The 27,441-nt window shown below is 37.3% G+C and overlaps 1 protein-coding gene across 3 annotated transcripts in view; it reads right to left on the bottom strand.

The window, feature by feature from the left end:
* PLCG2 (phospholipase C gamma 2) overlaps nucleotides 1–27,441 on the bottom strand; it is a 182,617-nt gene that overhangs the window by 115,580 nt on the left and 39,596 nt on the right. For all 3 annotated transcript variants that reach the window (XM_074209748.1, XM_074209746.1, XM_074209747.1), the window contains exon 3: nucleotides 2,858–3,001. In XM_074209748.1, the coding sequence (XP_074065849.1) occupies nucleotides 2,858–3,001 (144 nt within the window). The remainder of the gene's footprint in view (nucleotides 1–2,857; nucleotides 3,002–27,441) is intronic.

Below are 27,441 nucleotides of genomic sequence, written 5' to 3'. Positions count from 1 at the left end.
TGACTTAACTTTTATTTATTTTTCTTTTCTTAGAATCAATCAATTAGTGAACTAGACTGACTTGGACTATTGTAAGTACATGCACTGCCATTTTCTCATCTCTATATTTTCTTTGGTGTTATTTTAACCTTTACTATAACGAGTTGACTGCATGCTGGTCACCAATTCTGAAATTCCTTAACTTCCATAACCTTTATTAATTTCTGATTGGGTCAGGTATAATAGATTTCATTTTTTCATGATACAGTGTTTGTCATATTCGGCACATTCTATTCTTTTCTTTAAAAAAAAGTACTCATGATATACATGGATGGTTGAGGTTTCTGATTAATTTACAAATTTATGGTTTTTACTCAATTCAATAAGCATTTATTAATAGCCTACCATGAACAAGAACCACGGGAGGTACTGGTGATTTTTGTGGTTGAGTCATTTCAGTTGTGTCTGGTGCTGTATGATCCTATTTGGGCTTTTCTTGACAAAGATATTGGAATGACTTGCCATTTCCTTCTCCATATTATTATACAAATGAGGAAACTAAGGCAAACTAGGTTAAGTGACTTGCCCAGAACAACATAGCAAATAAGTGTCTGAGGCCAGAATAGATTTTAGGAAGATGAATCTTCCTGACTACAGTCTGCCACTCTTCTCACAGAGTCACCTAGCTACCCTGAGGCTACAAAGACAAAAATAAAAAGCCTCTGCCTACAATTTGGCATGTACACATGTACAAGGTAGAAAGTGAAAGGGCAGAGGAAAGATCCAAATACTCAGCTGGTCCCTTAGAGAAAATGTCATGGAAGAGGTGGCATCAGAATTGGGCCTTCAAGGAATATTAGGACTCTGAAGGGGAAAGATGAAGAGAGAGTCCTTACTTTGTTTTTCATTCTATAATCTTACAGTGCCTAGCACAATACTCTGTAAATAGTGAGCACTTAATAAATGCTTTTCTATTCACTCATTCATGGGGGATAGCCTGCACAAGTGTATTGGGACAGGAGATATCCTGGTGATATTTTCTAGGGAGATGACAAATATGGTGACATAGACATATGGTGACAGAAAAAGGGATCCTGTTTAGCTAGAATACAGAGCACACAAAGAGAAGTAATGTAAACCAATGTCAGAAAAACAAAGTAACATCAGACTGTATGGATCTTAAATACAACTGAGGAGTTTGTATATTATCTTACATACAATCAGAAAACATTGATTTGAGCAAAGGAGAGACATAGCCAAACCAGTGATTTAAGAAAAATCATTCTGGCAAGTTGGCAAAAAAAATAGATTGAAGAAAAGATTCCTCTTTAATGTCTTCATTTGAAATCATATTTTTCCAATGTATTTTTTGCCATTCTCCCATCCACTGTGGCAATTTTCAAACACAAGTCAATAAGTACTCAGATTTATGTTGACTTGCTCTTTGAACTCTTGTTCTTTGTAGAGTTTCTTGACATTCATCTTCTTCTGGAACAGATGCTGCAGCCCAGAAGCTGCAATTGTCTTCAGGGTGGTCTCCTTGCTGCTTGAGCACAAGACAAGAAGACTAGGGCCATCAAAGGATGGCCTTGGGCCTCCAACAAACTCATCCAAATCTTTTTATTTCACTAACAGGACCCATGTGCCATGACTTCATTGAACTTCTTTGTCTCCTCTTTTGCATTTTTTAGCAAAAATGTCAGTGTGAACATAGCATGGTTAATCAATACTATTTTAACTCATGTGCTATTAGATTAAAATCTCAAATTTGACAACAGTAAAATTAATGTTTGTAGATGTCTAAAACCTGTGATTCTTGACACCCTTAGGTCCTGCCCTCAAATGTAAGGCACAATAGAAATCACAGGATCTGAGTTCAAACTTTGGCTCTATCATATAAAATCTCTGTAACCTTCAAGAAGTCATTTAACTAAGCTCTCTGGGCTTCAGTTTTCTCACTTGTAAAATAAGGCAGTTGGACTAAATGACTTCCAAGGTCTCTTTCAGTTAAAGATCTATGAATCTTATTATTTCTGTCACTAAAGAATCAAAACAGGTTACAAAGGACTGAGGGTATTTTGCATTTTTATTTTTTTCTTGGGCTGCCTTGACTAAAGAACTCTACCTAATTACCCAACTAGTTAGGTATTGTTTGTCCCTTATTTTAAAAGAGGATCAATGACATCGTAGAAGATATCTTGACTTACTAGTGAACTGGATTTAAGTGAGGTAGAGATGTACAGAGTAGTCAACTGGGGCAGCTAGGTGGCATAGTGGATAGAGCACCAACCCTGGAGTCAGGAGGATCTGAGTTCAAATTTGACCTCAAATACTTAATTGCCTAGCTGTGTGACCTTGGGCAAGTCACTTAACTCCATTGCCTTAAATGAATAAAAGTAGTCAACCACATTCTCTCTTCTAAAGTCATCTAAATCCAGTAGAAGACAAAAGTCAAGACAACCAGTGATGGTCCAGGACACAGAAGATCAGCTTAATGTCATCTCTCTCCATATCTGGTTAGGTTGACCTTCTGTCTACAGAAGCTGGGAAAAAAATTTGGAGACTTTCAAGGTGGTAGATCATGCCAGAGTTGTTTCTTCCTTGGCATTGGCTTCTAGAATGAAAAGTCATCTTCTATGCCATGCCTCAGGGTAAAACTTTGATGAAGACAATAATGAAATGAGGATTGTAATCACTTTTCTTCTGATAAATACTAAATATTTGTGTTGTCTGCTTCAGGATGAGAAAAAATAAGAAATACTGTGCCTTATTAACCCACTTGTCTAGAGAACTTCTTCTCCCATTATGGAAAGTTAATACAGGAAAATAAGAAAAGTGTGTCAGGGGAGGCAAGGCAAAAGAAAAAAAGTAAATGTACCTGCTAAACTTAGAGTGTTAAGGACAAACTGGGTGCCATAAAATATGGTGAAGCAGCAATCTTCTTTCTGGCGACTGGCTTTCCCACGTTCAAAGTCCTTTGAGTTTTTCCCTGGGCGTATTTCTTTTATCTCCATTAAGTCCACTAAAAGAGAAGCAACAAAATTCAGCAAAGGTAGAAGTCAAAAAAACCCCAACTCTATAACTATAATACAACAGGCACAGTTAAGTGGTACAGGATAGAGTGCTGGGCTTGGGTCAGTTTCAAATTCTGCCTCAGACACTAATCAGTATGGACCCAGATAACTCTCACCTTCAGTTTCCTTCTATATAAAATGAAGACAACAGGATTACTGTGGTTTCAAATAAGATGGAATATGTAAAACATTTAACAAAACTTAAGGTGCTATGTAAATGCTAGCTATCATCATTATTACCATTCAAAGAAAAGAAAGGACATTGATCACTTTTATATCCTTATGAGACAATTAGGAGGTACAGTTAATAAGAGTACTGGACCTGGAGTCAGAAAAACAAGATCAAATCTAGCCTCAGACCTTACCAGCTGTGTCACATTGGGCAAGTCCTTAACCTATTTGTCTTAAACTACTGAAGAAGAAAGTAGCAAACCAGTTCAGCATCTTTGCCAAGAACACAGTACAAGTTTACTATGGTGCATAGGGTCGCAAAGAGTCGGACATCACTAAACACCAAATTATTCACATCTAGCTGGCATTTTAGGGTTTATAAAATACAATCCTTTGAGTTAGGATGGGCAGGTAATATTATTACTATTTTACAAATGGGGAAATTGAGGCTCAGAGAGGTCAAAGAGCTAAAATTTAATTTTAAAGATAACACAGAGGGGCAGCTAGGTGGCGTAGTGGATAGAGCACTGGCCTTGGAGTCAGGAGTACCTGAGTTCAAATCCGGCCTCAGACACTTAATAATTACCTAGCCATGTGGCCTTGGGCAAGCCACTTAACCCCATTGCCTTTCAAAAACTAAAAAAAAAAAAAAAAAAAAAAAGAACACAGATTTAATTAGATTTGATTTATGATTAGAATATGAAAATAGAAGGGGGGATATAGTCTAATGTCAAGGAAAATAATGTTTGAAATAAGGCAACCAGGTTTCAAATTCCTAGCTCTGCTCTTTTACTACCTGTGATGATGAGAAAATAACTTCCCTTTGGTGGGCCTCAGCTACTTCATCTATAAAATGAAGATAGTAGATTAGGTGATCTCTAATGTTCTCTAATCTTTAATCCTCCTCTAAAATTGGGATAATATAAAAGAGGCAGTGAAGTAGCATTGACCACCAAGAAAATTTATCATTCTGAAAGATTAGCAAGAAGCAAATGACAGAAACAATTTTGTAGAGTAGGGAAAAAAAATTATATATATATATATATATATATATATATATATATATATATATATATATATATATCACCTTCCAAAAGGAAGAATTAAATAATCAAAAAATCAATCAAGCATCAAGCATCCACTAAGCACCTACAATTTGCTGGGCACATCTTAGATTCTGGGAATACAAGTCCTCCTGAAGAGCTTATATTCTAATGAGGAAGACAATAAATCTATATTTAAATATACACAGAATAATTATAAAGTGACTTGATACAAAGACACAAAAAGCATTAAATACCAATGGCTTGGGAAAAACCAAAAGTTGGAAAGATCAAGAAAGACTTCATAAAGATGACAGTACTAGGCTTGATAAGTATCAAAAGCAAAAACCAAAGTTGACATGGAGATACCATATAGTAGAAGTTATTATACCAATAGCTCAATAAACTGAAAAAAAGTCTTAGCAGAATGCTCCATGGATAGGTTCTTGGATCTGTGCTATAAGAAACATGTTTAGTAATGATTTAGATGAAGCCATAAAAGGGATGCTTATCACATTTACAGATGATACAAAGCTAAGAATGTCTAATACTAGAGGATCCAAAGAAAAAGACCTTGATAAGCTAGAGTTACAGATTAAAATAAATGACATGAAATTTGATGAGGATATAATATACATATCTAATAACTGGAGAATATCTGAAAAATTGTAAAACATCAATAATGGAATATCATACAATAAATTAGGATAAAATAATAAGAATACAAAAATATGGGAAAGGTAACAAAATGGAATGCAAAATCAGGACAACAGAATTGGAATTATCACATACATTGACTACAACATCATATAAATCATAAGGACAACAGTAGCAAAACTTTATGAATACATAGACAGAAAATAAAGATCAGAAAGAAACAAACTGCTTTTCTTAGCCTTCTGTTAAATTATATTATATAACTTGCCCCACTTTTTAACATATTTTATAAATATGTATATTATACATGTAAACATACTTCATATCCTATAGTCCCATTTTGGATTTAAATTCATATTTTGTATCTTTGAATTTAACTGTGTGAAATTAATAGATTTTAAAAATCTAATTAATGTTATAGAGATAAATGTTAAGTTTTCTATTATGGTTCAAAAAATCAATTACACAAATATAAGATGGAATAAGCATGACTAGGTATTCATGAAAAAAGACTGTGGGGTCCTCTGGTAGATTACAAGTTCAGTACAAAACAATAATTTAGCAGGGAAAACAAAAAAGTTACACCTAAGTCAAATTAAGAGTGGCACTGTATATAGGAACTTAAAGTTCAAATCCTAACTGATTCTTTCTAGCTACTACCTTGTTATTAATCTCTCTGAACCTCAGCAGTATCGTTTGCAAGATGGATAAAATAATATCTACAGAACTTACCTCACAGGGTTGTTGTAAATAACTTATATAAAGCACTTTACAAACTTTAAAGAATAATAGAAAAGTCAGTTATTACTACTAAGTCCAAAATGATAGAAATGTAATTGCATCATATTCTGTCTTGGTCATGTCTAGGCACATTTTAGGAATCATATTGATAGCTATAGATTAGGACTATTCTAAATGAGGATGGAATAAAGGAAATGGGGGATTATGCTCTTCCTAATGAAGAGTTTACTTAGGGAGTCAAGTTAGCTGTCTTCAAATATCCAAAGACTTGTCATATGGAAGAGGGATCAGACTTGTCCTAATTAGCCATAGAAGAAAGAAATGGTAATAATGAATGAAAGCTGCAAAAGTCAGAATTCAGCTGGGAAAAAAACCTCCCTAATATTTACAATCATCCAAAAGTCAAAGAGCTGGCTCTGGAGATTTTGAAGAGGAAGATCTGACGAAGGACTAAGAATGCTACAGATGAAATTACAATTTGAATTAGACTAGAGAACTGCTGAAATCATTCCACTTTGGGGGTATGTTTTAACAGGATTGTTAAGCAGATTTAAGCAGAACAAGAAACTCTCCAAAGTCTCTTTCAGTTCTGACACCTTATAGTTCTATGACTTATTAAAGTTATACAGCTAGCCAGGGGAAAAATAGGCACTAGAGGATTGCAGATTCTCAGCCCAGTACTCATGCCCCACTGCTTCTTCACATAGCCAGTGAAAAGAATGAATCAAGAATATGAACCATTTTCATTTATTTCATTTAAGTAATAACTTAATCATTTTCAAATGGAAAGATACTGGAAACACAAACAAGTCTCATTTCCCTGCCTTTGTACTGGTTGTCCCTGACCAAGAATGCTCTCCCTCCTCACCTCCAGATTTAGAATCTAAATTCTTGGCTTTATTCATGACTCAGTTCAAATGTTTATCTATCCTCCTAGTTGCTAATAACTCCCCTCTAATACTGCCACCCATCTTCTCTGTGTATCTTCTATAAACCCATTTATGTCTCCTTCGATAGAATGTAAGCTCCTTGGGGGTAGGGATTTATCTTTTTTTTTTTTTAGGATTTTGCAAGGCAAATGGGGTTAAGTGGCTTGCCCAAGGCCACACAGCTAGGTAATTATTAATAAAGTGTCTGAGCTGGGATCTGAACCCAGGTACTCCTGACTCCAGGGCCTGTGCTTTATCCACTGCACCACCTAGCCACCCCTGGGGGTAGGGATTTATTTTGCTTTTTTTAAATTTTTATCACCAGTGCTTAGCAGAGTGCCTGACCCATAATAGACACTTTAATAAATGTTCTCTTACTGATAGACTTTAAATTATCTTCCATCTACTCTGTATGTGCACAAAGTAAGCATTATATAAATGTTAGCTATCATCATAGTCACCTTATATGTACCTATTCATGTCTCCTCCATTAGAATGCTAGATTCTTCGAGAGAAGAGATCATGTTCACTTTTATTTTTAATCTCCGGCACTTATTAGTACAGTGCCTTCAGAGTAAATAGTAAAAGTTAATAAATGTGTATTGATTGACTGATTGAGAGTTGTGCGAAAGAAACTGTGCCAAACTACCCCTGACAGGTAATAACTAAGATGACACAGCTGCCTGGACCAACAACCCACAGGCTACACAGCAGTGGCTTTCAGCTGTCTGATATATCATAATGATAATAATCCTAATAAAAGAAGCTAACATTTATACAGCATTCTATATTCATTATCTCTTTTGATCCGCACAAGTCTTTGAGGTTGGATCACCATCCACTGTCACACTCTTCCTTGCAATGAATAGGAAGATGGACCTAGAATCAGGAAGACTAGAATTCAAATCCAGCCTCAGATACTTACTAGGCTTATGACCATGGGCAAGTCACTTCACTACTATTATCTGCCTCAGTTTCCTCAACTATAAAATAGCCAAAAAGGATGTTGATAGGAATAAATGAGATAATATTTGCAAAGCACTTGTAAATCTATAAAGCATTGTATTACTGTTAGTTATTATTGTTATATGCTATATATAATAATAATAATTGTACAGGCACCATTATCTCCATTTTACAGAGGAGGAAATTTGATGATGTAGTGACTTGTTAGGTTCATATAGTTGATAAGTAAGAAAATCAGGAAATAATAGTACACCTTAGAAAAGTACTTAAAGTTTGCAGAATACTTTACATGTTATCTCATTTGATCTTCTGATTCTAGATGCATTGCTTTTTCCATCATAACACACTGTAGTAGAAGTTTTCATTTTCATAAAATTCTAGTTGGAATGGACCTAAGAAGTAATCTCATCCATCCAACATTAATCTCTTCTATGAAATTTCCTACAAATGGTCATCCATGTAGCGTCTTGTTGAAAACCTCAAATGAAACTTCCCAAAACTTCCAAAATATAGCCTGACCAGGACAGAATATAAATATAACATCCATTCTTTCATTCTGGATACAATGCCTCTCTTAATACAACCTAAGTTTATTCCATTTTTGGACAATTTTGTTTAGAAAGTTTTCCATATATCCAGCTTTCTAACATAGTTCCTGGTAATGATTTTTGTAGCCAAGTGGAATAGCTTTAATCTATCTTCTGTGCAATAATTCCATAAATACAGATAATAGCTAGCATACCCTTCCAAAATTTTCTTTTCTCCTGATAAAACATCTCTGGTTTTTTTCCAAACAATCTCCACATAAAATGTTCTCTGATCCCCTCATCCTCCTAAATGAATCTCCTTTGGACATAAGTTAAATTTGTCAATCCTTTTCCTTAAACACGGCAGTCAGAACCTGACAGAAGTTTTCAGTTGCATCTGTGTTTGGACAGAACTTTAAGATTTATAAAGTACATGTTGTATACTAAGATCTTATTGATTCTCAAAACATTCCTATGAATTAAGTACAATATTATCATCCTGATTTGTTAAGTGAGGAAGCTAAGTAAATTAACTACAGTCACATAGCTAGTAAGTGTCCAAGGTGGAAGTCAGCTACAGTATGTAAAGTTCCTAGGATACTGTCAGTTTTGTTAGTCATCAAAATGGGATAAAGTCACATTTTCTTAGCTATTCATTTTATAGACATCTCAGCACACACAAGGCTTAACTGATTTTTGTATTCTATCACTTCCTGCTCAATCCAATAATTTTCCTGGCAGCTCTAAAGCAGAGGTTGACCAACATTCATTTGAATCATTCAATAAACATTAATTAAGTACCTATTATTTACAAGGCACTGTCCTTGTCAATGAAAACACAAAGATTAATATAGCATAGGTCCTACCCTCAAAAAATTTCCAACCTATTGGAGGGAAGGTTGAGTACCCTTCTAAGAAGAATCATCTTCATTTCATCACCATTCAATCACTTCTCAATAGGTGATCAGGTACCACTGTAGTTCTGACCATAAACGATACCAATTAGCAATCCAGTGATGTTATTACTATGACCTTCAAGACAACTTCTGGGAAACCAGTCTTTGGGTTCTGGTATCAATAAGGTTGCAATGCTGAATAAAATAGTGCATCAGAAGACAGGTTAGGTTAGTTTTACCCTACTAATGAAGATGTGTCCATCTAGTATAGTAGAACCATAACTCCAAACACTGGATGTATCTGCTAGCCTGAGGAACAAAAGGGGTACAGCTACCATTTGTGGAACTTTGACTGAATGTTGCTAAGACAAAATTCTTTAAGCCTGACACTACCATGGTGCAGAGGTGCCTCAGTGATCTAGGAAAGACCTATCTCTAAAAGGTCAAGGTCTTCCATGTATCCAAACCAATATCAGTTATCCTGTTCCTAATATATAAGACCAATGGGTTCAGATGATTCTGGAAGAGATAGTGAGAATGGTGTCTTTGCATAACACCCCCTCACTTGAATTCAAATTATGTGTATATTATAATATCACTTCCTTGATGTCATGGTCTTCTTCAAGATAGGACAGCTTACTTCCAAACCAACTATTCTGCTGAAATTGTTCTCTCCAAGGGAAACAAAGTTTACATAACTGTTAAACCATTGTCTTTTCCTGGTCCATACCCTCTCCTCCATTTTTATCCTCTTTTCTGTCCTGTCCTTTCCTCCATGATTCCTCAGCATGTTTTGCTACTGTTGATTGTACTCTTCTGTGGCATCCATGCTGTTGTTTTCTCTGGGTTTTCTTCCACTGACCATGCTTCAGTATCTTTTTCTAGATTCTTCTCCAATCCCTGCCTTTTTAATGTGAGTGTTCCCTAGGACTATGCTCTGAAGCATCTTTTCTTTTCTCTCTAAAAATATTTTCATGGGGGGCTCATTTGTTCCCATAAATTCAATTATCATCTTAATATAAATGACTTCAATCAAGGGATATCAAATACAGTATATCTAAAATTAAATTCATTATCTTAACTCCAAAACCTGCCTCTCCTCTAAGCTTCCCTGTTTCTGTTGAAGGTTTCTCCAATCACCCAATCATCCAATTTTACTATCTTGGGGTCATACTTGATTCTTTCTTCTCTCTCACCTACAGTTCCCAATCGGTTGTCTACACCTGTCAATTATGCCTTCACAGTTATCTCTTTTTTATTTTAGGGGGGTTTTTTGCAAGGCAAATGAGGTTAAGTGGCTTGCCCAAGGCCACACAGCTAGGTAATTATTAAGTGTCTGAGGCCGATTTGAACCCAGGTGCTCCTGACTCCAAGGCTGGTGCTTTATCCACTACGCCACCTAGTCGCCCCCTACAGTTGTCTCTTGATCTTGTTCCTCTTTTCAATATGGTTACCATACTAATTCTGGATTTCATTAATAATTCATTGGTCTCTGCTTCTAGTCTCTCCTCTTTCCAATCTTTTATATACCTATCAAAATAGCTTTCCCCAAGATACAGATATAATCATATTGCTCCTCTGTTCAAAAACTTTCAATGACTTCCTACTGCTTCTAGATTAAAATAAAAACTCTTTAGTCTAGCACGTAAATTCCTAAAAAATCTGGTTCTCACCTACCTTTCTAACCTTGTTGCATGTGATTTTCATATATATGAACTCTACTTTCTAGTCAAACTGAACTATTAGCCATTCCCTAAAATCAGTAGTTCTCCTATTTCCAATTACACGTTATTCCCCATCCCTGAAATATCTCTGCCTCTCAGGGTCTTCTCCTCAGTTGTTCATTATTCTCCTTCCCCATTATTCCTCGTACTGTACTGATTTTGGCCCTGTTGTATCACCAATACAATGTAAGCTCCTGTAGGCATCAACTGTATTCACATCTCAGTGCATAGCAAACAATAGGCACTAAAGACCTATCCGATGAATTTAATTCTATGAATAACTATAATACAAATCAATTAATATATATTTATTAAGTATACATACCAAGATGCTAAAATGCAAGTACAAAGAATTAAACAATCACCTACTTTAGTAAAGAATTAATTACATTAGTACATTCCAAGGTACAGTAAGATAATTGTGAAGATCCTTTCCGGGGAAGAAATAATTTAAATGGAAGATTCAGGAAAAGACATTAAGCTAGCACTATGCTAAATGCTTTACAAATATTTGATCCTCAAAGCAACTCCTGAGAGATAGGTGTTATTATCATTCCCATTTTACAGAAGAGGAAACTGAGGCAGTCAGAGGTTCAGTGACTTTTTCTGGATCAAACAACCAGTAAGTGTCTGAAACCAGGTTCAAACTGAAGCCTTCCTGACTCCAGACCTAGCATTCATTCTATTGGACCACCTACCTTCCTGTAATGAGAAATTTTAAAAAACAGAATAGTTTTTTACTGGGAAACAACAGGAAATGTTTCATGGAGAAAACTGGACTTGAAAGGAATGAAAAGATTTTTTAATGAATGGACTTTGAGGATGGAAAAAGTCCACTCCGTGTTGGGGAGATGACAGGAACATAAGAGAAATTAGGTAGGATGACATTAGATAACAGAAAGTAGTCTGGTTTGACTGGAACATAGATAAATAAAGAGGAGCAAAATGAGAAGGCTGGAGGCTAGAGCTTTGCTGCAGAGGTCCCTGGATACCAGAGTGGGAAGTTTACTGTTTGTTTGTTCGGAAAACAATGTGGAGTCTCTGAAGACTTCTGAGGAAGGGAGTGTCATGATCATTGGGAAAATTATTATGGCAGTGATATGGAAGATGAATTGGACATGGGAGAGACCACATACAGGAAGAGAAGCACATATTGCCAAGATTTCAGAATCTCTTACAAAGGGTTAAAAGTCATTATAGGAACAGCCACTGACCAGAGGTCTGAAATTCTTACATTTCAGGAAGGCTATTAAAAGGAGATGGGGGACTGGTGCTCCTCTATTCTCCTGAGGAAGAGATAGAATTCCACTGTGGTAGTATAGTTGGAGGCAAAAGTTGGAAACAGAAAGCACATCAGTCATGTATCCAACAGGAGCTATGCCTGGCCACCTGTACATGAGACTATGTGGTCAGCAGTAGTCAACAGAAACAACAGATTGACTTAGATCACATACCTAGCAAAGACCAGCAGGGAGAAAACATTAGTGTACTGATGGCATCAGTTTGATGTTGTCCTTCCACATTCTGGCCATATGTGTTCATCATGGTTGTGCCCCTCCACCTATATGTCCTGGTCATATATGTACTCTGTGGGGTTTTTTGTTTGTTCTTTTGGTTTTGGTTTTTTGGTTTTTGCAGAGCAATGGGGTTAAGTGACTTGCCAAAGGTCACACAGGTAATTCTTAAGTGTCTGAGGCTGGATTGTAATTCAGATTCTCCTGACTGCAGGGCCGGTGCTCTAGCCACTGTGCCATCATGTGCTGCCCCCTACTCTGTGTCTTTTTAAGGGCAGCTGGATGGTGAGAGCACTGACCTTGTTGTCAGGACAGGAGTTTGAATTTAGCTTCTGACATTTGATACCTTGGGCAAGGGTTAGCCCTGCCTGCCTGGCTTCCAGGACCATCTCTAGTTGTCCTGATTCATACCTGGCCACTGGACCCAGATGGCTCTGAAGGAAAAAGTCAGGCTGATGACTTAGCTCAGCCACCACCCCAATTCAAATCCAGTTCACGTGCTTGTCATGGCATCACCTCCCTGATGGCATTGTCTTCTTTGAGAACAATGGACAAACATTACCATCAGCATGTGTTTCTCTCCACATATGTGTTCATTCTTCCTAAGGATTATGAGTGTGTGTGTGTGTGTGTGTGTGTGTGTGTGTGTGTGTGTTGTGAGAGAATCTGATCCAGGTTTATGGGGGAAATATTTAGTGTTATTTTTCTTCCTTTGTTACACTATCAAAGTCCTTTGCTTTGAATAATTGTGTCCTCTGGTAGACAAATAAAGGTAAATATATTGAAAAAGGGAATTTTTTATTTTTACAATTTAAAAAGAGTATCCTTTCAGAAAATGTTATTTAGGGGTTTAGAGTTTAAACTTCATGTTACATTGCCTCTCTCACTAAAATAATATTTTTTTTGTATTATGAACCTCATTGGCAGCCTAGTAAAACCTATGGATCCCTTTTCAGAATATTTTTAAATGCATAAAATAAAATATATAAAGTATAACAGTGGAAATTAATTATATTAAAATATGATTACCCAAATATTAAAAAGCAAGTTCATGAACCCCAAGTTAAGAACCCCTGCATTAATGAGAGTATGCAGCAAACAGAGCACAGGTAATTTCAAGTCCTCCAGGGTTCAGCACTGATATCCTCCCAAATACCTTCTGCCCTCTGGCTCCTGAAGCAGATTCAGTGCTCCTCTGCTCCATCAAAGGAGAGAAGGGATGGTAGGACCCACAGTGGATGTCTTAAAATGATGGTGGAGCTTGAAATTAACATTTTAAACTTTTCACATGGACTACGTTATATTAGAAGCATGTTTCCTGTTTTTTTTAAAAAGTAAGGTAGCTAGTCTTTCCTAGGATAACCTCACCTCTTTTTTTTTATTTATTTTAAATAATGCCAGCTACCACTTTATGCCAATGCTCCTAGGATGTATTTAGAAGCCAAATTCAACCTCCTTCTACCCTTACTTCCAACTTCCTTTCTTAACAAAAACGTCTTTGGTCACATCTTCCAATTCTGAATTCATGCAGAAGACTGTGCCCATTAGCCCCCACCTACATCTCTGCTTTCATTTCCTCCTCCTTAACGCCTTTTCACTGGTGTGTTCCTATGACTTTATTCTTTCGACTCCCATTTCCTCTCTCCTCCCACATTTTATTTTGTGTCTTTTCTTCATGCGGCTCTCCATTCCTGGCACAGCCTTCAACATCCTGTCCACTAGACCCAACTCATTTCAGCCAGCTCATATCCAAGAGTACCAGTGTAAAAATTTCCCAAGGAAATTAAATGTCTATTTCACCACTACCAGAAACACAATAGAAGGATTCAGAAGGGAAAAGGCATGAATCATTCCAACCTCATTTAACTCTTGCTCATTTTCTTAATCAAGAAAGTATGAAAGCATAGCATCACAGTGTTGGAAGGGACATTCTCTGGTCCTCTAGTCCATCTAGTCTCTCCTTGAAGAGGACCTTTAAGATCCTTTGGCTTTTATTTATTTTTTTGTAAGGTACAAAGAAAATAAAAATTCCTCAATGAATTATTTAAAAAATACACAAAAGAAGGCAGAAGAAAATTCAGAAGGGGACATAGTGTTGGAATTATCTTGGCAAATATAAAGTAGACTTTTTAAAAAGCAAAATGCATGTGGTGAAGCCATCATTTCAGTCTCTTTTTCCTATTCTTTTTTTAAATATAGAAATGTTCATGTTTTCTTGTATTTGTCAAACTCATAATAATAAAAAGGAATTTTTTAAAGCCTCTAGTCTTCTTCAGACCTCTCATAACCCTTTATACCTCTCTGTTATACTATTGTGTAGTATAATTATCCATATCGATTTTTTCCACTTACTAGAAGGCTGGGTCCTTGAAAGCAGGAACCTTTTCTAAACTTGATTATTTTTTCCATTATCCTACATATAACAAATTCTTAATTTTCATTACAAAGTACTAATCAGCACAGAGTAGGTGCTTAATAAATGTTCATTCTGTTTTCCAAAAACAAAGAACTAACTACTTTCCAAGGCAATCCAATTTAGTGTCTGAGAGATCTAATTATTGTTTTCTTTATATCAAATCAAAACCTGTTTTTTACTATCTCTACTCATTTTCCCTAAATCCACCCTCTGGAACCAAGTAGAACCCTAATTCTTCTTTTAAGACAATCCTTCAAGTACTTCAGGCAGCTATAGTGCCAACTTCCTTTACTCATCCCTTCAACCCATACACCAAGTTTTGACTTTTCCAAGATAAACATTTCTTGTTCCCTTGATCAGTCCTCATCTGGAACTGCTTCAAGTCGCTTCACCATGTTGGTCTTTCTCTTCTGAATAGTTACTGTTAATCAAGCCCTCCCCAAAATATGGTGCCCAGAATCAAACATAATACTCCAGATGGCAAATGACCAGGGTAGAGTCTGGTTCCTCTCAAACCAGCATTAGCATTTTCATCACTTATATTATACAATTAACTAATAGTGGAGCTTCAATTCACTAAACTCTCCCAGTTTATTTTCTTTTTACATGAACTGCTTTTTATCAATAGCTCCCCATCTGCATTTGTGTAATTGATTTGAACCCAATGTGATGCATTAAATTTAATGTAGATAGAGTCAGACCATCATCCCAATCCCAATAGCATTCCAATTGTGATCTTAATACTATTTCTTGATGTGTTAACTGTCCCCTCTTAATGTCATCTACAAATCTGCTAAGCCTGACATCAACACTTATATCCTAGTCATTGATAAAAATATGGAACAGAAAAGGGCCAGAGTCAGAGTTCTATTGCTCTGCAGTAGAGAATTTTTCATTTTTGATTGGTTAGATGAGTTAAGAGTAATGTATAAGCCTGTTTACCCTTTCAGTGAGGGGAAAGGGGAAGAAAGAAGAGAGTTGGAACTCAAAATTTTCTAAATGGATTGTTAAAAATTGTTTTTACAAATTGGGAGAAAATAAAAAGACTTCTAGGATCACAGATTCACAAGATTTAGAACAAGAAGATAGCTCTTAAAATTCTTTAAAAAAAAAGAGTTGTTACCTCCTTTTGGAAAAGGTCACTGCATCTGACTCTTTTCCTCAAGACTCCATTATCCCAGGTTCTAATAAATACATCAAAGCTTCAGTAAATACCATCTCAATAAATGATGATGATATTTTACAGCCCAAAGTCTGTCCTTCATTGAGCAGGCTCTGAGGACATCCCTGCTATTTCTGGTAGAACAAAAATAGGAGTGACCATATGTACCCTTATGATAAGTCAATCATTGAAAAACTAAAGGAAGTAGTTTCTATCCACCCAGGTCATAAACTAGTCTGTATTTATGGTCCTAAACATCTTGAAATATCAAAGACTAAGTACTGAAAGATACTTAAAAAAGAATAATTTTGCAAATGATTTCTGAGAATTAACAATTCAACAAGCATCTAAAGAATTCAAAGATTTTTTCTTATGAACATCAATTAATTGCATCATCATCTCTCATATTTATATAGCATTTTAATGTTTTCAAAAAATTAAAAATACTTTGCATACAAAACCTCACTTGTAGATATGATTGCATTTGATCTTTACAACAGCTTTGTGAGGTAGGGGCTATTATTTCTTTTGTTTACCTACAACACAAATGAGACTCTGAGGTAAGAGCCCTGACTCCAGGCTCAGTGTTCTTTCCACTACCCCAACTGTATACATACTCTGTTTTCCAGGTAAATAACAGCCATGAGGCTAAGGAAAATTCTACGTAAAATGTACCCTGTAGGACAGAGAGACTTCTGAAATGTTTTCATCAAAAGCAGCAGATTTGAAGTCTATCAGATATTCTTAACCTCTTGTGTTAGAGGACCACTTAGGTACTTTGATGAAGCTGTTGGGGCCCTTCTCAAAATAAATTTTAAATGTATAAAATAAAATACTTAGGATGACAAAAGAACAAAAGAAATATTAACAGCTAGTATTTATAGAGAACATTGTATGCTAAGGACTATGCTAGGCTCTTTTCAAATATTATCTCATTTTATCAAAACAACTATGGAATACAAATACTATTATAATCTCCATTTTACAGCTGAAGAAACTGAGGCAAACAGAAGTTAAATGAGTTGTTTAAAGTCATACAGCTACCAATATCTGAGACAGGGATTTGAACTCAAGTCTTCCTGACTTCAGGTCCAAGCTCTCTATCCATTGTGCCATGTAGGTGTTAAATTATATTGAAATATAGTCATCACACTTAATAATTACCTAGCTGTGTGGACTTGGGCAAACCACTTAACCCCATTTGCCTTGCAAAAATCTAAAAAAAAAGAAATATAGTCATCAAACTATATTTTAAAACAAATTAATGGATCCAAGGTTAAGAACCCCTGGCTAGAAGATCTGGACTCTAATCCTGGATCTGCTATTTAAAAACCTATGTGGCCTTGATCAAGTGTTTCCTCTTCTATTAAATGAGGTCAGACTAGCTGATCTCTATAGCCCCTTCTTGCTCTAAATCTTGTGAATCTATAATCCTAGAAACACTGATATTCAAAAGAAAGACACCAATTTGGTCCCAAGCTTAGAAGAAGCAAGTCAGACAGCACCTTCTCTAGCCTGTCCTTCATTCTTGAAGAAGACAATGACAATCAGGGAGATAATGCCATGACAAACATATGGATTGGATTTGTGTGAGGAGGTTCTGGGGTAAGTTCTCCTCCTAAGTCATTTGGGTCCAGTGGCCAGATATGAATCAGGACAACTAGAGATGGTCCTGATGTGAGGCAGAGTTAAGTGACTTGCCCAAGTTCACACAGCTAGCAAGTCTGAGGCAGAATTAAAACTCCTGTCCTTCTGAGTCCAAGACCAGTGCTCTATCCACTCTACCACCTAGCTGACCCCAGTTAAAGTAAGGTTTCCCATTTGCTCATGTCTCATATTTTTAGAGAAAATTATGTTGGGATCCTTCAACAAGAAGAGTTCTCTTATAAATGGCCACTGCCACTTACTATTTAGTAAAAAACCCACTGAAAAGGAACCACTCAGAACTCCCATTCCAGTGTGTTCTTAATAAGAGACTTTTAGAAATTCTTCAGTCTTCTACCAATTAGAGTTGCCTTTGCTACTGGAAATAGTCTTCACGATGCAATCTTAATTAACCTCTCCCTTTCCTTACTCTTCCTTTCTGTCGCCACATGTCCTAAAATAACTCCCACCATGGAGAACACTCTTTTAAACACACAATCAGTGTAGAAACTCAAGAGTCAGATGAAACCTCAAGGTTCACTTAGTCCAACCCCTCAATTTTATAAAGGAGAAAATTGTGATCCTGTAAGTGTGATTGAAAAGCCACAATGACTAACTTGGGAATTATGAATTTAGAATTCAAATGAAAAGAATTTAGAAGAGGAAGGAACATTGTGTATAAGCAGGGCCAATGCTAGACAGGTAACAGATTTAGATGCTAAAGGAGCTCTGGACACTTCTAAGTCAATTTTCTCAGTTTACAGATAAGGAAATCAAGTCCCATAAAGCAGAAGTGACTTGTTCAAGATCACAATGCTTACAAGTACTAGGGATGTCCAGAGAAGAATTTGGAACATGTTCAAATATTTGAAGGATATCATGTGGAAGAGGGACTAGACCTTGACCCCAGGCCTGTAACTCAGCCTGAATCACTTTTCTCTACTCCACACTGCCTCCTTGAAAATAAGACTCATCAAGATGAGCAGAACCAGGGAAACACTGTGCACCCTGGCAGCAACATGGGGATGATGATCAACCTTGATGGACTTGCTCATTCCACCAGTGCAACAATCAGGGACAATTTGGGGATGTCTTCAGTGGAGAATACTATCTGTATCCAGATGGAGAGCCGTGGAGTTTGAACAAAGTTCAAGGACTATTCCCTTTAATTTTGGGGAAAAAACAGATATCTTATTGTCTGATCTTGTTATCGCTTTTACTTTTTGTTTCTTCCTTAAGGATATGATTTCTCTCTTATCACATTCAATTTGGATCAATGTACAAAATGGAAACAAAGTAAAGACTGACAAATTGCTTTCTGTGGGGGGATGAGGGAAGGGAAGTAAGATTGAGGGGAAATTGTAAAACTCAAATAAAATCTTTAATAATAAAAAAGGGAAAAAGAAAATAAAACTCATTTGGGTTTGTAGGTTTTCCCATCTTCTTGAAAAAGATATATATATGTGTGTGTGTGTGTGTGTGTGTGTGTGTGTGTGTATGTATGTATGTATATATATATATATATTTTCCTTAAGAGTTATAAAAATTGGGGCAGCTAGGTGGCGCAGTGGATAGAGCATCGGCCCTGGAGTCGGGAGTAACTGAGTTCAAATTCGAGCTCAAACACTTAATAATTACCTAGTTGTGTGGCCTTGGGCAAGCCACGTAACCCCACTGCCTAGCAAAAACTAAAAAAAAAAAAAAAAGTTATAAAAATTATAAATATGTGAATCATAACTATAGAAAATCATTCCAACATTGTAAGTATTCGTGCAGTACCATAAATTAAGTCAGGCAACTTGAAAGAAGAATTTGGGGGAACATGACAGATATATTCAAACATTTGAAGGGTTATGTAGCCTGGTATGAGGCACTTTCTTTTTGTGGGTCACAGTTTCCTCATCTTTAAAAATAAGAAGATTGGATTTAGTCAAGAATTCAATACCTTAACCTGTGGCCAATAAGCTTGTTTTTTTTTTTTAACTATATTTTAACATAATTGATTTCTACTGTGATTCCATGGCTCTAGTAAAGAAGAGTTGTATGTGACCTGGAGTAAGTCACTTTTCCCTCTGGCTGTTTTCTCTTTGGAAAAATAAAAGGGTTTTGATAACCCTCTAAAGTCCCTTTCAGCTCTAACATACCATAGTTCACTGATTTCAAAAAAAACCCCAACATAAATGAGTCACTGTAAAACCTAGGGACCATCAGAAGAACAGAGAGAAAAACAGTTCCCAAATTAAGAGGGCATTCATTTGCCTTTGCAAATGTTCTTCATTGTGGTTAGAGAGACAATGCTTCATTTCCCCAGTGCAAATAGTTTGCAAATGGTCAGGGTGGGCAAGAGAGGCCCTCCCACAGTTCCTGTTAAGGTAGGTTCAAAGGTAAGGTACTTCCTTCCTTTAAATGCAGTTGGAGGTGCAACCCCCTTATTCACACAAACCCCACCCCAAAGCTCCAAGGAGACTCCAAGAGGCTGAAGCAAAATCACCTATGAAGCAATAATGGAAACTTAATGAGAAAGATGGTCAAGATTTTGGCCAGCTTGAGGGCATACACCATGAATGAATTCTCTTTTGTCTCACTCAAGGGTTGAACCCTCATGGGATCCTGTTTGTGGGTAAAGCCTTGGGAAACTAACATGTCTGCAGCCTTGGTCTCATCATGTGGACACCCTGGCTGAGAGGGCAGTGGAGAAATTAATTGAGTTTTGGAATCTCTAAGCTTACAGGACACCAGAGGTCCAACCCACCCCTGAAACATCTGTAGATAAGCATCTTAACAGATAGTTACTTAACCTCTGTTTGAACAACTCCAGCTTGTTATTTCCCAAGGCAACTTGTTCCATTTTGGAACATCACTAATGGTTAGGAAGTTCCTTCATATGTGAGCCAAGAGTTTTTTGTCTCAATTTCCATCCGGTGTTCCTAGTTCTAATCTCTGGAGTTAATCAGAATAAAGTCAATTCTGTCTTCCACATGAAAATCCTTCAAATGTTTTCACATATCTATCATGTTCCCCCAAATTCTTCTCTGAACACCCTCAGTTTCTTGATCTGGTCCATAAATTTTCTCAAGGCTACTTGTCATCCTGATCTCTCCTCTGCTGAATGCTCTCTACCTTCTTAAAGCCTTTCCTAGAATGGGATGCTTAGACTCAGTTCTTCAAATGATGAGACATGATATTGCCAGCTTCTGTGGAATTGAATTCCACTGAGGAACAATCTGACAGAGAATCTCACTCATTGTTTCAACAATCATTCTAGTCTTGCCTATAATAGATACTTGCAGGATGAAAGAATAAGAGTGACCCACTAACTGACAGAGAACTTCTTTTAAAGTTTCTTAAGTCCTTTGTAGTAAGTTAATAGCTCTGAAAATAGAGACAAAAAAATGGTCACTGTCCTTGAGAAGTTCAAGACTCAGGAAATAAACAAACCTGAAAAGGAAAACGTAGATCATCAGGGCTAGAAATATCTTAGGTTTTACAGAAACTTTACCTTTTTGTGTATTATAGATACTTTTGTTAATCTGGTGAAGCCTACAGACCCCTTCTCTGAAGAATAATTTTGAATGCATAAAATAAATTACATGGAATTACAGTAGAAATTAATTATGTTGAAATATGGTCATCAAAATATTTTTAAAAACAAGCTCATTGGCCTCAAGTTAAGATGTTGAACTCCTGATCAAATCCAATCCTCTCCTTTTTTTTTTGCAAAGCAATGGGGTTAAGTGGCTTGCCCAAGGCCACACAGCTAGTTAATTATTAAGTGTCTGAGGTCGGATTTCAACTCATGTACTCCTGACTCCAAGGCCAGTGCTCTATCCAATACACCACCTAGCCACCCCTCAATCCTCTCATTTTTAAAGATGAGGAAACTGAGGTCCATAAAAAGAAAGGACCTCATACCAGGCCACATAACAAGTCAGTGGATCAGTTATGATACAAAATAATGCATCCACAAGTGCAAATGAAAATGAGACATAAAATGAGGAGCCAATGGCAGGGAGGAGGAAAGTTGGGGTGTACATCAAAAGTCAAAAATTTTTTTTAGGTTTTTGCAAGGCAAATGGCTTGCCCAAGGCCATACAGCTAGGTAATTATTAAGTGTCTGAGACAGGATTTAAACCCAGGTACTCCTGACTCCAAGGAAGGCCGGTGCTTTATCCACTACGCCACCTAGCCTCCCCTGAAAAGTCAAAATTTACTGACTCCCAAGGAACAGTTCAGGTATAATTCTACTAAGAGTAGAACAAGCTCTCCTAATCTCTTTTCTTTTTGAAAAGCCCATCAGGGCGATAGCTCTCCATCACCTGCATGTGGGTCATCAACCAGAACTGACAGGAAAAGGCTTTTAAAAGTAACTTACACATATTTTGGTCTGCTATTGTCACTGTCACCATAAACACACAGGCTCTTCTCAGATATCCAGTGCACTTGAAACTCTGTTCTCTCCTCTTTGGCTGCTATGAGTTCAGAGAATGCAAACTGGCTTCAATTGACCTGAATCAAAATAATTCTGTTCTGGAGAGACCAAGTCTGGAATCCTGAGTTGAGGTCTAGCTACCACATTTTAAGGACAAACACAAACTGGAATGGAGACTAGAAGATACAACTAAGATGGTGAAAGGGAAAAGCTGTAGAAATGACTGAAAGCTGTAGAAGTGACTGAAAGATCTGAGTAAATTTAAGATAAAGAAAAGAAGAGCTATTGGGAAACAGTAGAAACAGCTTCCAATCTGTGAAAGACTGTCTGGTAACAATAAGGAATGTTTCATTCTTTCTAATTGTACCCTGGTCCCTAGCACAATGTCAAAAATAGAGTAGGTACCTGATAAGTTCTTGTTGCTTAATTGATGTGGAAGGAAGGAGTTGCCTTCCGTTTAGAAAGAAAGAGCAATGTTCGGGGCAGCTAGGTGGCACAGTGGATAGAGCACCGACCCTAGAGTCAGGAATACCTGGGTTCAAATCCAGTCTCATACACTTAATAATTACCTAGCTGTGTGGCCTTGGGCAAGCCACTTAACCCCATTTGCCTAGCAAAAAAAACCTAAAAAAAAAAAAGAGCAATGTTCACCTGAGTCTATGCCCCTCCCTGTAGTTGAACTAGCCACATGAGGTAGCTGGTGGATAGAGTGTGCTAGACCTGGAGCCAGAAAGCGCTAAGTTCAAATTTTGCCTCTTCCATTCATTATCTCTGAAATCTCAGGCAAATTACTTAACCTCTCTGAACCTCAGTTTCCTCATATGTAAAATGAAGTAGCACTATATAGCCTTTAAGGGTTCTTGAAGCTCTATACCTACTCTCTTGTGATCTCTTTGCTCCTTCTAGCTTATCAGCTTTTTCATCCCCCTTCTTACTAAATTTCTTGAAAAAGTTTTCTACACCTGATGATTCTTCCTTACTACCTTCAACCTTTTGAAATCTGACTTCCCCTCCCACCAAAGTCCTGCAGTAACCTTCTAATTACCAAATGCGATGGCCTTTTTTCAGTCATCATCTTTGACAGAAGCAACTTCTTTTGATATTATCAATTACCTTCTCCTAAGGAATTCTCCCTCTTCCTTTGGCTTCAGAACCTTGACATTCTCCTGCTTCCTCTCCTACCTCTGTCATCATTCCTTCTGTGTCTCATCTTTATCTTCCTAACTACTTAATGGAAGTATTCTTCAAAGTTCTATCTTTGGCCTTCTTCTTTTCTCTATTCTCTTCCTTTACAATCTTGTTTATTTCCATTATTTCAACTTTCCTCTCTATCTCTACTCTTAGCCTCTCTTGGGCACTCAAAAAAACATACTTCTCACTGCCTACAGAACAACTCCCTTCAGTGTCACAGCATTTCAACTAAGCATTCCCATTAAACCTGCTTAATTCTCCTCATAACTTCACTAATTCTATTTCTGGTACATATACTCTATCCTCCAAGTTCATAACCTAGGAATCAGCTTAGAGTTTTCCCTCTCAAACTTCTCTCTTATAGAATCATTTATCAAGTTCATCTCTCTTCCTAGCTATGCCACCTTAGAACAAGCCTTCATTACCTCCTCCTTGGACTACCCTCTTAAAAGCTCTTCCAGCTTCCACTCTCTCCCAACTCCCCATCCTTTATACAATTTTGCCATAATAATCTACCCTACACTTTCACCTATTCACATCATTAATCTGCTCAAAAATCTTCTGCCTCCTGAGTCAAATTCAAACTCTTTTGCCTAACATTAATGGTTCACCACAACCTGGCAATGCCCTGTTGCCTTATTAAACTCAATTAACATTTACTGAATGTTTGAACATGTTAAACATAGAGAAAATAAAGACAAATCATACTTATCCTGTACAATATCTGGATAAATAAGTGTGATAGAAAGTAAACTGGAAGAGGGCTTACAATTGAGAGGATCCAGAAAGACTTCATGGAGGCACCTGAGCTAAGCTTTGAAGGAAGATGAGGATATTGATAAGCAGAAACAATAAGGAAGTATGTTCCTAGCATGGAGGGTGCCTTCTGCTAATACAGAGATGGAAGAAGTGTAACCCTCAGGGCACAATCACAGGGATCAACAGTGCCATGTTTATTCCCACCTTCCAAAGAGGAAGAAGCAAGTCTGAGTCCTATGCTACTAAGGCAGTCTTAGAACCTGGGGTTAGGGGACAGAAGTGAGATACACTTCAGGAAGGACTCTTAGCTCTTCATGAAGGGCCATCCTCTTTTGTGGTAAAAGCTAAATGCATACCGACCAAAGAAGCAATAGAAAAGGTTCTATTTTTCTGACCACATCAAAGTGAAGACAGAGGCCTAGGCCTAGACCCAAATCTGACCTCTATTCAAAGATGAACTTGCCTCTTGGCAGGGTAGTTATTGTGCAGACTGATGAGGGAGAGAAAGTAGGTAATGAGGGGAATATCTGAATAGAGGTCCCGGCTGGAAATCTTGTCGCGTTTTTATCACTGTGGAATATTAAAAAGACTTAGGGGGAGTATGTGATGTGTGCAATTATATGAAGAACTGTCATATGGAAAGAGGATTAGACTAGTTCTACTTGATCCTAAAGAACTAGAAGGGATAGAAGGGACTAGAGGGTAGGTTTAAATGTGATGTAAAGAAGTACAGCTAGGTAGCTTGGTGTGTAACTTCAGACACTGTGTGTGTGTCACTGGATAAGTTACTTAACCCCAATTTCCTAGTAAATTTCCAAGTAAATAAATGAATAAATGTGATATAAAGGAAAATTTCCTAGCAATTAGGGCTGTCCACAAAGAAGAATGGGTTTCCCCTTGGTGATCCAAGTTCGTCCTCCCTGGGAAGCCTTAAAGCAAAAGTCTGGATGGCCAGTTGTGGGCTATGTTGTAGCGGTGGTTCTTGTTCCTTTATGGACTGGAACAGATAATTTCCAAAGTCTCTTCCAACTCTAAGAGTCTCTGGGATTATCCTCCAGAGTCTTCCAAACTGGGGACCAAGAGATGGGGGTGTATGATCAGGCCTGAGTCACCTTTAACATACAAAGACCTCTAGCACATTCATAGACACAAAAATGATTTGACTCTCATATCCTAATAAAATAACAAAAACCATACTAAACAGATTTAGACAGGCCTGGTGAAAATGGGGCAGAAAAACTTCAGATACTCCCACCCTAAACACGTGCACATGGGTGATGGGCACACACCCACACCCACACCCCAATACTACTTGCCTCTTCTCCACCCTCCAATCTAAAAAAGTCCAGTATTGTTTCAAAGATGGCCAGAACAGGAAATCTGGCCCTGGTAAATTGGCGGTTCCTTTGCTCTTTGTTCCTACTGAAGAGAGGAAGCCTTCAGTGAAGCAGTTAGAAAGGCCACATGTGTTCATCTCGGCACCTGACCACAGAAACCAATCTCTGAATACCAGGCCAAAAAAGGGAGCTGGATCAGGGTACCACAGAGTCCCAGGGGGCAAGGCTAAAATAGGCCCCACCAGCTAGAGAGAAAAGACAAGAAAAACAGAATCTTCTAAGTCAGTTCAAACAGGAGGGTGTTCAAATCCCTCTTTAGTGTTTAAGGCAAGTCCATTTTAGAAGCATCTGCTCAGTCAACATTCAGCAAGATGATATAGAGTTAAAAGAATTGGATTTTGAGCCAAAGGACCCGAGTTCAAATCTGCCACTGAATTTGCCACTTACTACTTGGGTGGTCTTGAATAATTTATTTAACTTCCCAAGTCTCCTTTTCCTCAGATGTAAAATGAAAGCATTAGGCCAGACAATCTCCAATGTCTCTTTTGTGATACTTATGAGTCACTAAGGAAGACCAAGACAAAAGTAGGTTCCCAAGCTCTATACAAGACAATAGAGTCAAGTTTAATTTAACAAATCTTGGTCTTATTGGAGGATGTTTTAAGAGAAGATGACAAAAAGAATGCTCACTTTTTTTGATATACGTAAATCCATTAATTTGCCCATTAGAAATGTCACAAAATCCTTTGTCATTCCCTCCCTTCTCCACATTTTGTAACAACAGGGAGAAATTTCTTTTGGGAGAGCCTATATCCCTCAATCTATAATCCTACTAATAGATGGCCTTGGCTTGAAGCACATGGCCTGACTACTCTGGCTCTGGCCCAGAAACAGCACAAGGCACTTCCTGAGGGGAGGGTAATTCAACTCTGTGGCTCAAAAACCCAGTTTACTGACCACAGAGAGGAATGGGAGGAACTGCTGGGCTGCCAACATAATCCAAGGAGGAGTGGGTGGGTCAGGAAGCTTTGAAGTTCCATTCTCTACCAAGGGCGATTTCTGGCCTCACACAGACTATGGCTCCTCAGCCAAATTGGTTTACTCTCTTATAAAAATGTGAGTTAAGAAAGGGACACACTGGCGCCAAGGACAAGTTCTGTGCCTTTAGGCAGGTTTAACTGACAAAAAAATTATTCAGTTTTTGGTGGGGGGGGTGAATTTTGTGGTTGAGGGACCTCCGAGTAAGAAAATTTCCTTGTCAATGTAGATTAACAACTGGTTTTCAGTTGATAAATTTAGGAGATTTGCTTAGTTAAGTGATCTGTCCAGGGTCAAAATGGTCAATAAGCATGTTTTAATTTCTTACTCTGTACCCTATATTAAATTCTGGGTATACAAAGAAAGGCAGTAGATGAAACCAGGGTCCTCCTGACTGTGTAGACAACTCACTGTCCATTATTCTATTGTGCCCCTCAATTTACTGAAGGAAAGGAATAAGTCTCAAACACTTCTACCTACAAGAAAACAAAGTAATGTTCTTTCATGGTCTGAAAGTTAAATCACATGTTCTCGAATGACTTCCCCCAGAGCAATGTGGTCAAATAAAAGACATTTGTCTAGGCCTCTAAGGAGGCATAAAAAGACATTTGTCCAGGTCTGGCTCTGCTACTTCCTAATCATATGAATCTGAGCACTTATTGAACTTCTCCAGGGATTAGTTTCCACATCTGTAAAATGGGGGATCACATATTCCTCAGAATGTGACCACACAAAATTGGCAATAATTTGCTTCACTTTTCTAAATAGAATTTTAAAGGTAAAATTCATTCTCATTACTAATTCCTTCTTCTAAAATGTAACCTGGCAATATTATAAGGAACCTGAAATAACATACACTGGGACTCTCACCCCCTCTGTTCTGCACAGGAAGGCTCTGATAATATAGCCTCACATCACATTAGCCTTTGCAGCTACCTCAGAGCTAGCTGATTCACAGTGGTGGTCAAGTTTGCTATAATCTCCAGACCACTTTGCCCAAATGACAATCAAGCCAGGCCTTCCTCCTCACCACTTACAGAATTCATTTTTTTAACCCTAGTGAAGGATGATACATTTGCATATTTGATTGCACCAGCACAGGACAAAAGGAGGAAAATAGCAAAAAGAATATCAACGAACTTTTTTAAAAAACACATTCAGAAGGAATTTAGACAAACAAAGCACAACTAGGAGTCTGTTAAGTTTAATACAGATATTACAAATAAAAACAAGCAATACATAAT

Source organism: Macrotis lagotis, chromosome 1 (assembly GCF_037893015.1).
Source record: "Macrotis lagotis isolate mMagLag1 chromosome 1, bilby.v1.9.chrom.fasta, whole genome shotgun sequence".
In the NCBI taxonomy this organism is placed as follows: Eukaryota; Metazoa; Chordata; class Mammalia; order Peramelemorphia; family Peramelidae; genus Macrotis; species Macrotis lagotis.
This window is presented reverse-complemented; position numbering and strand designations above follow the sequence as displayed.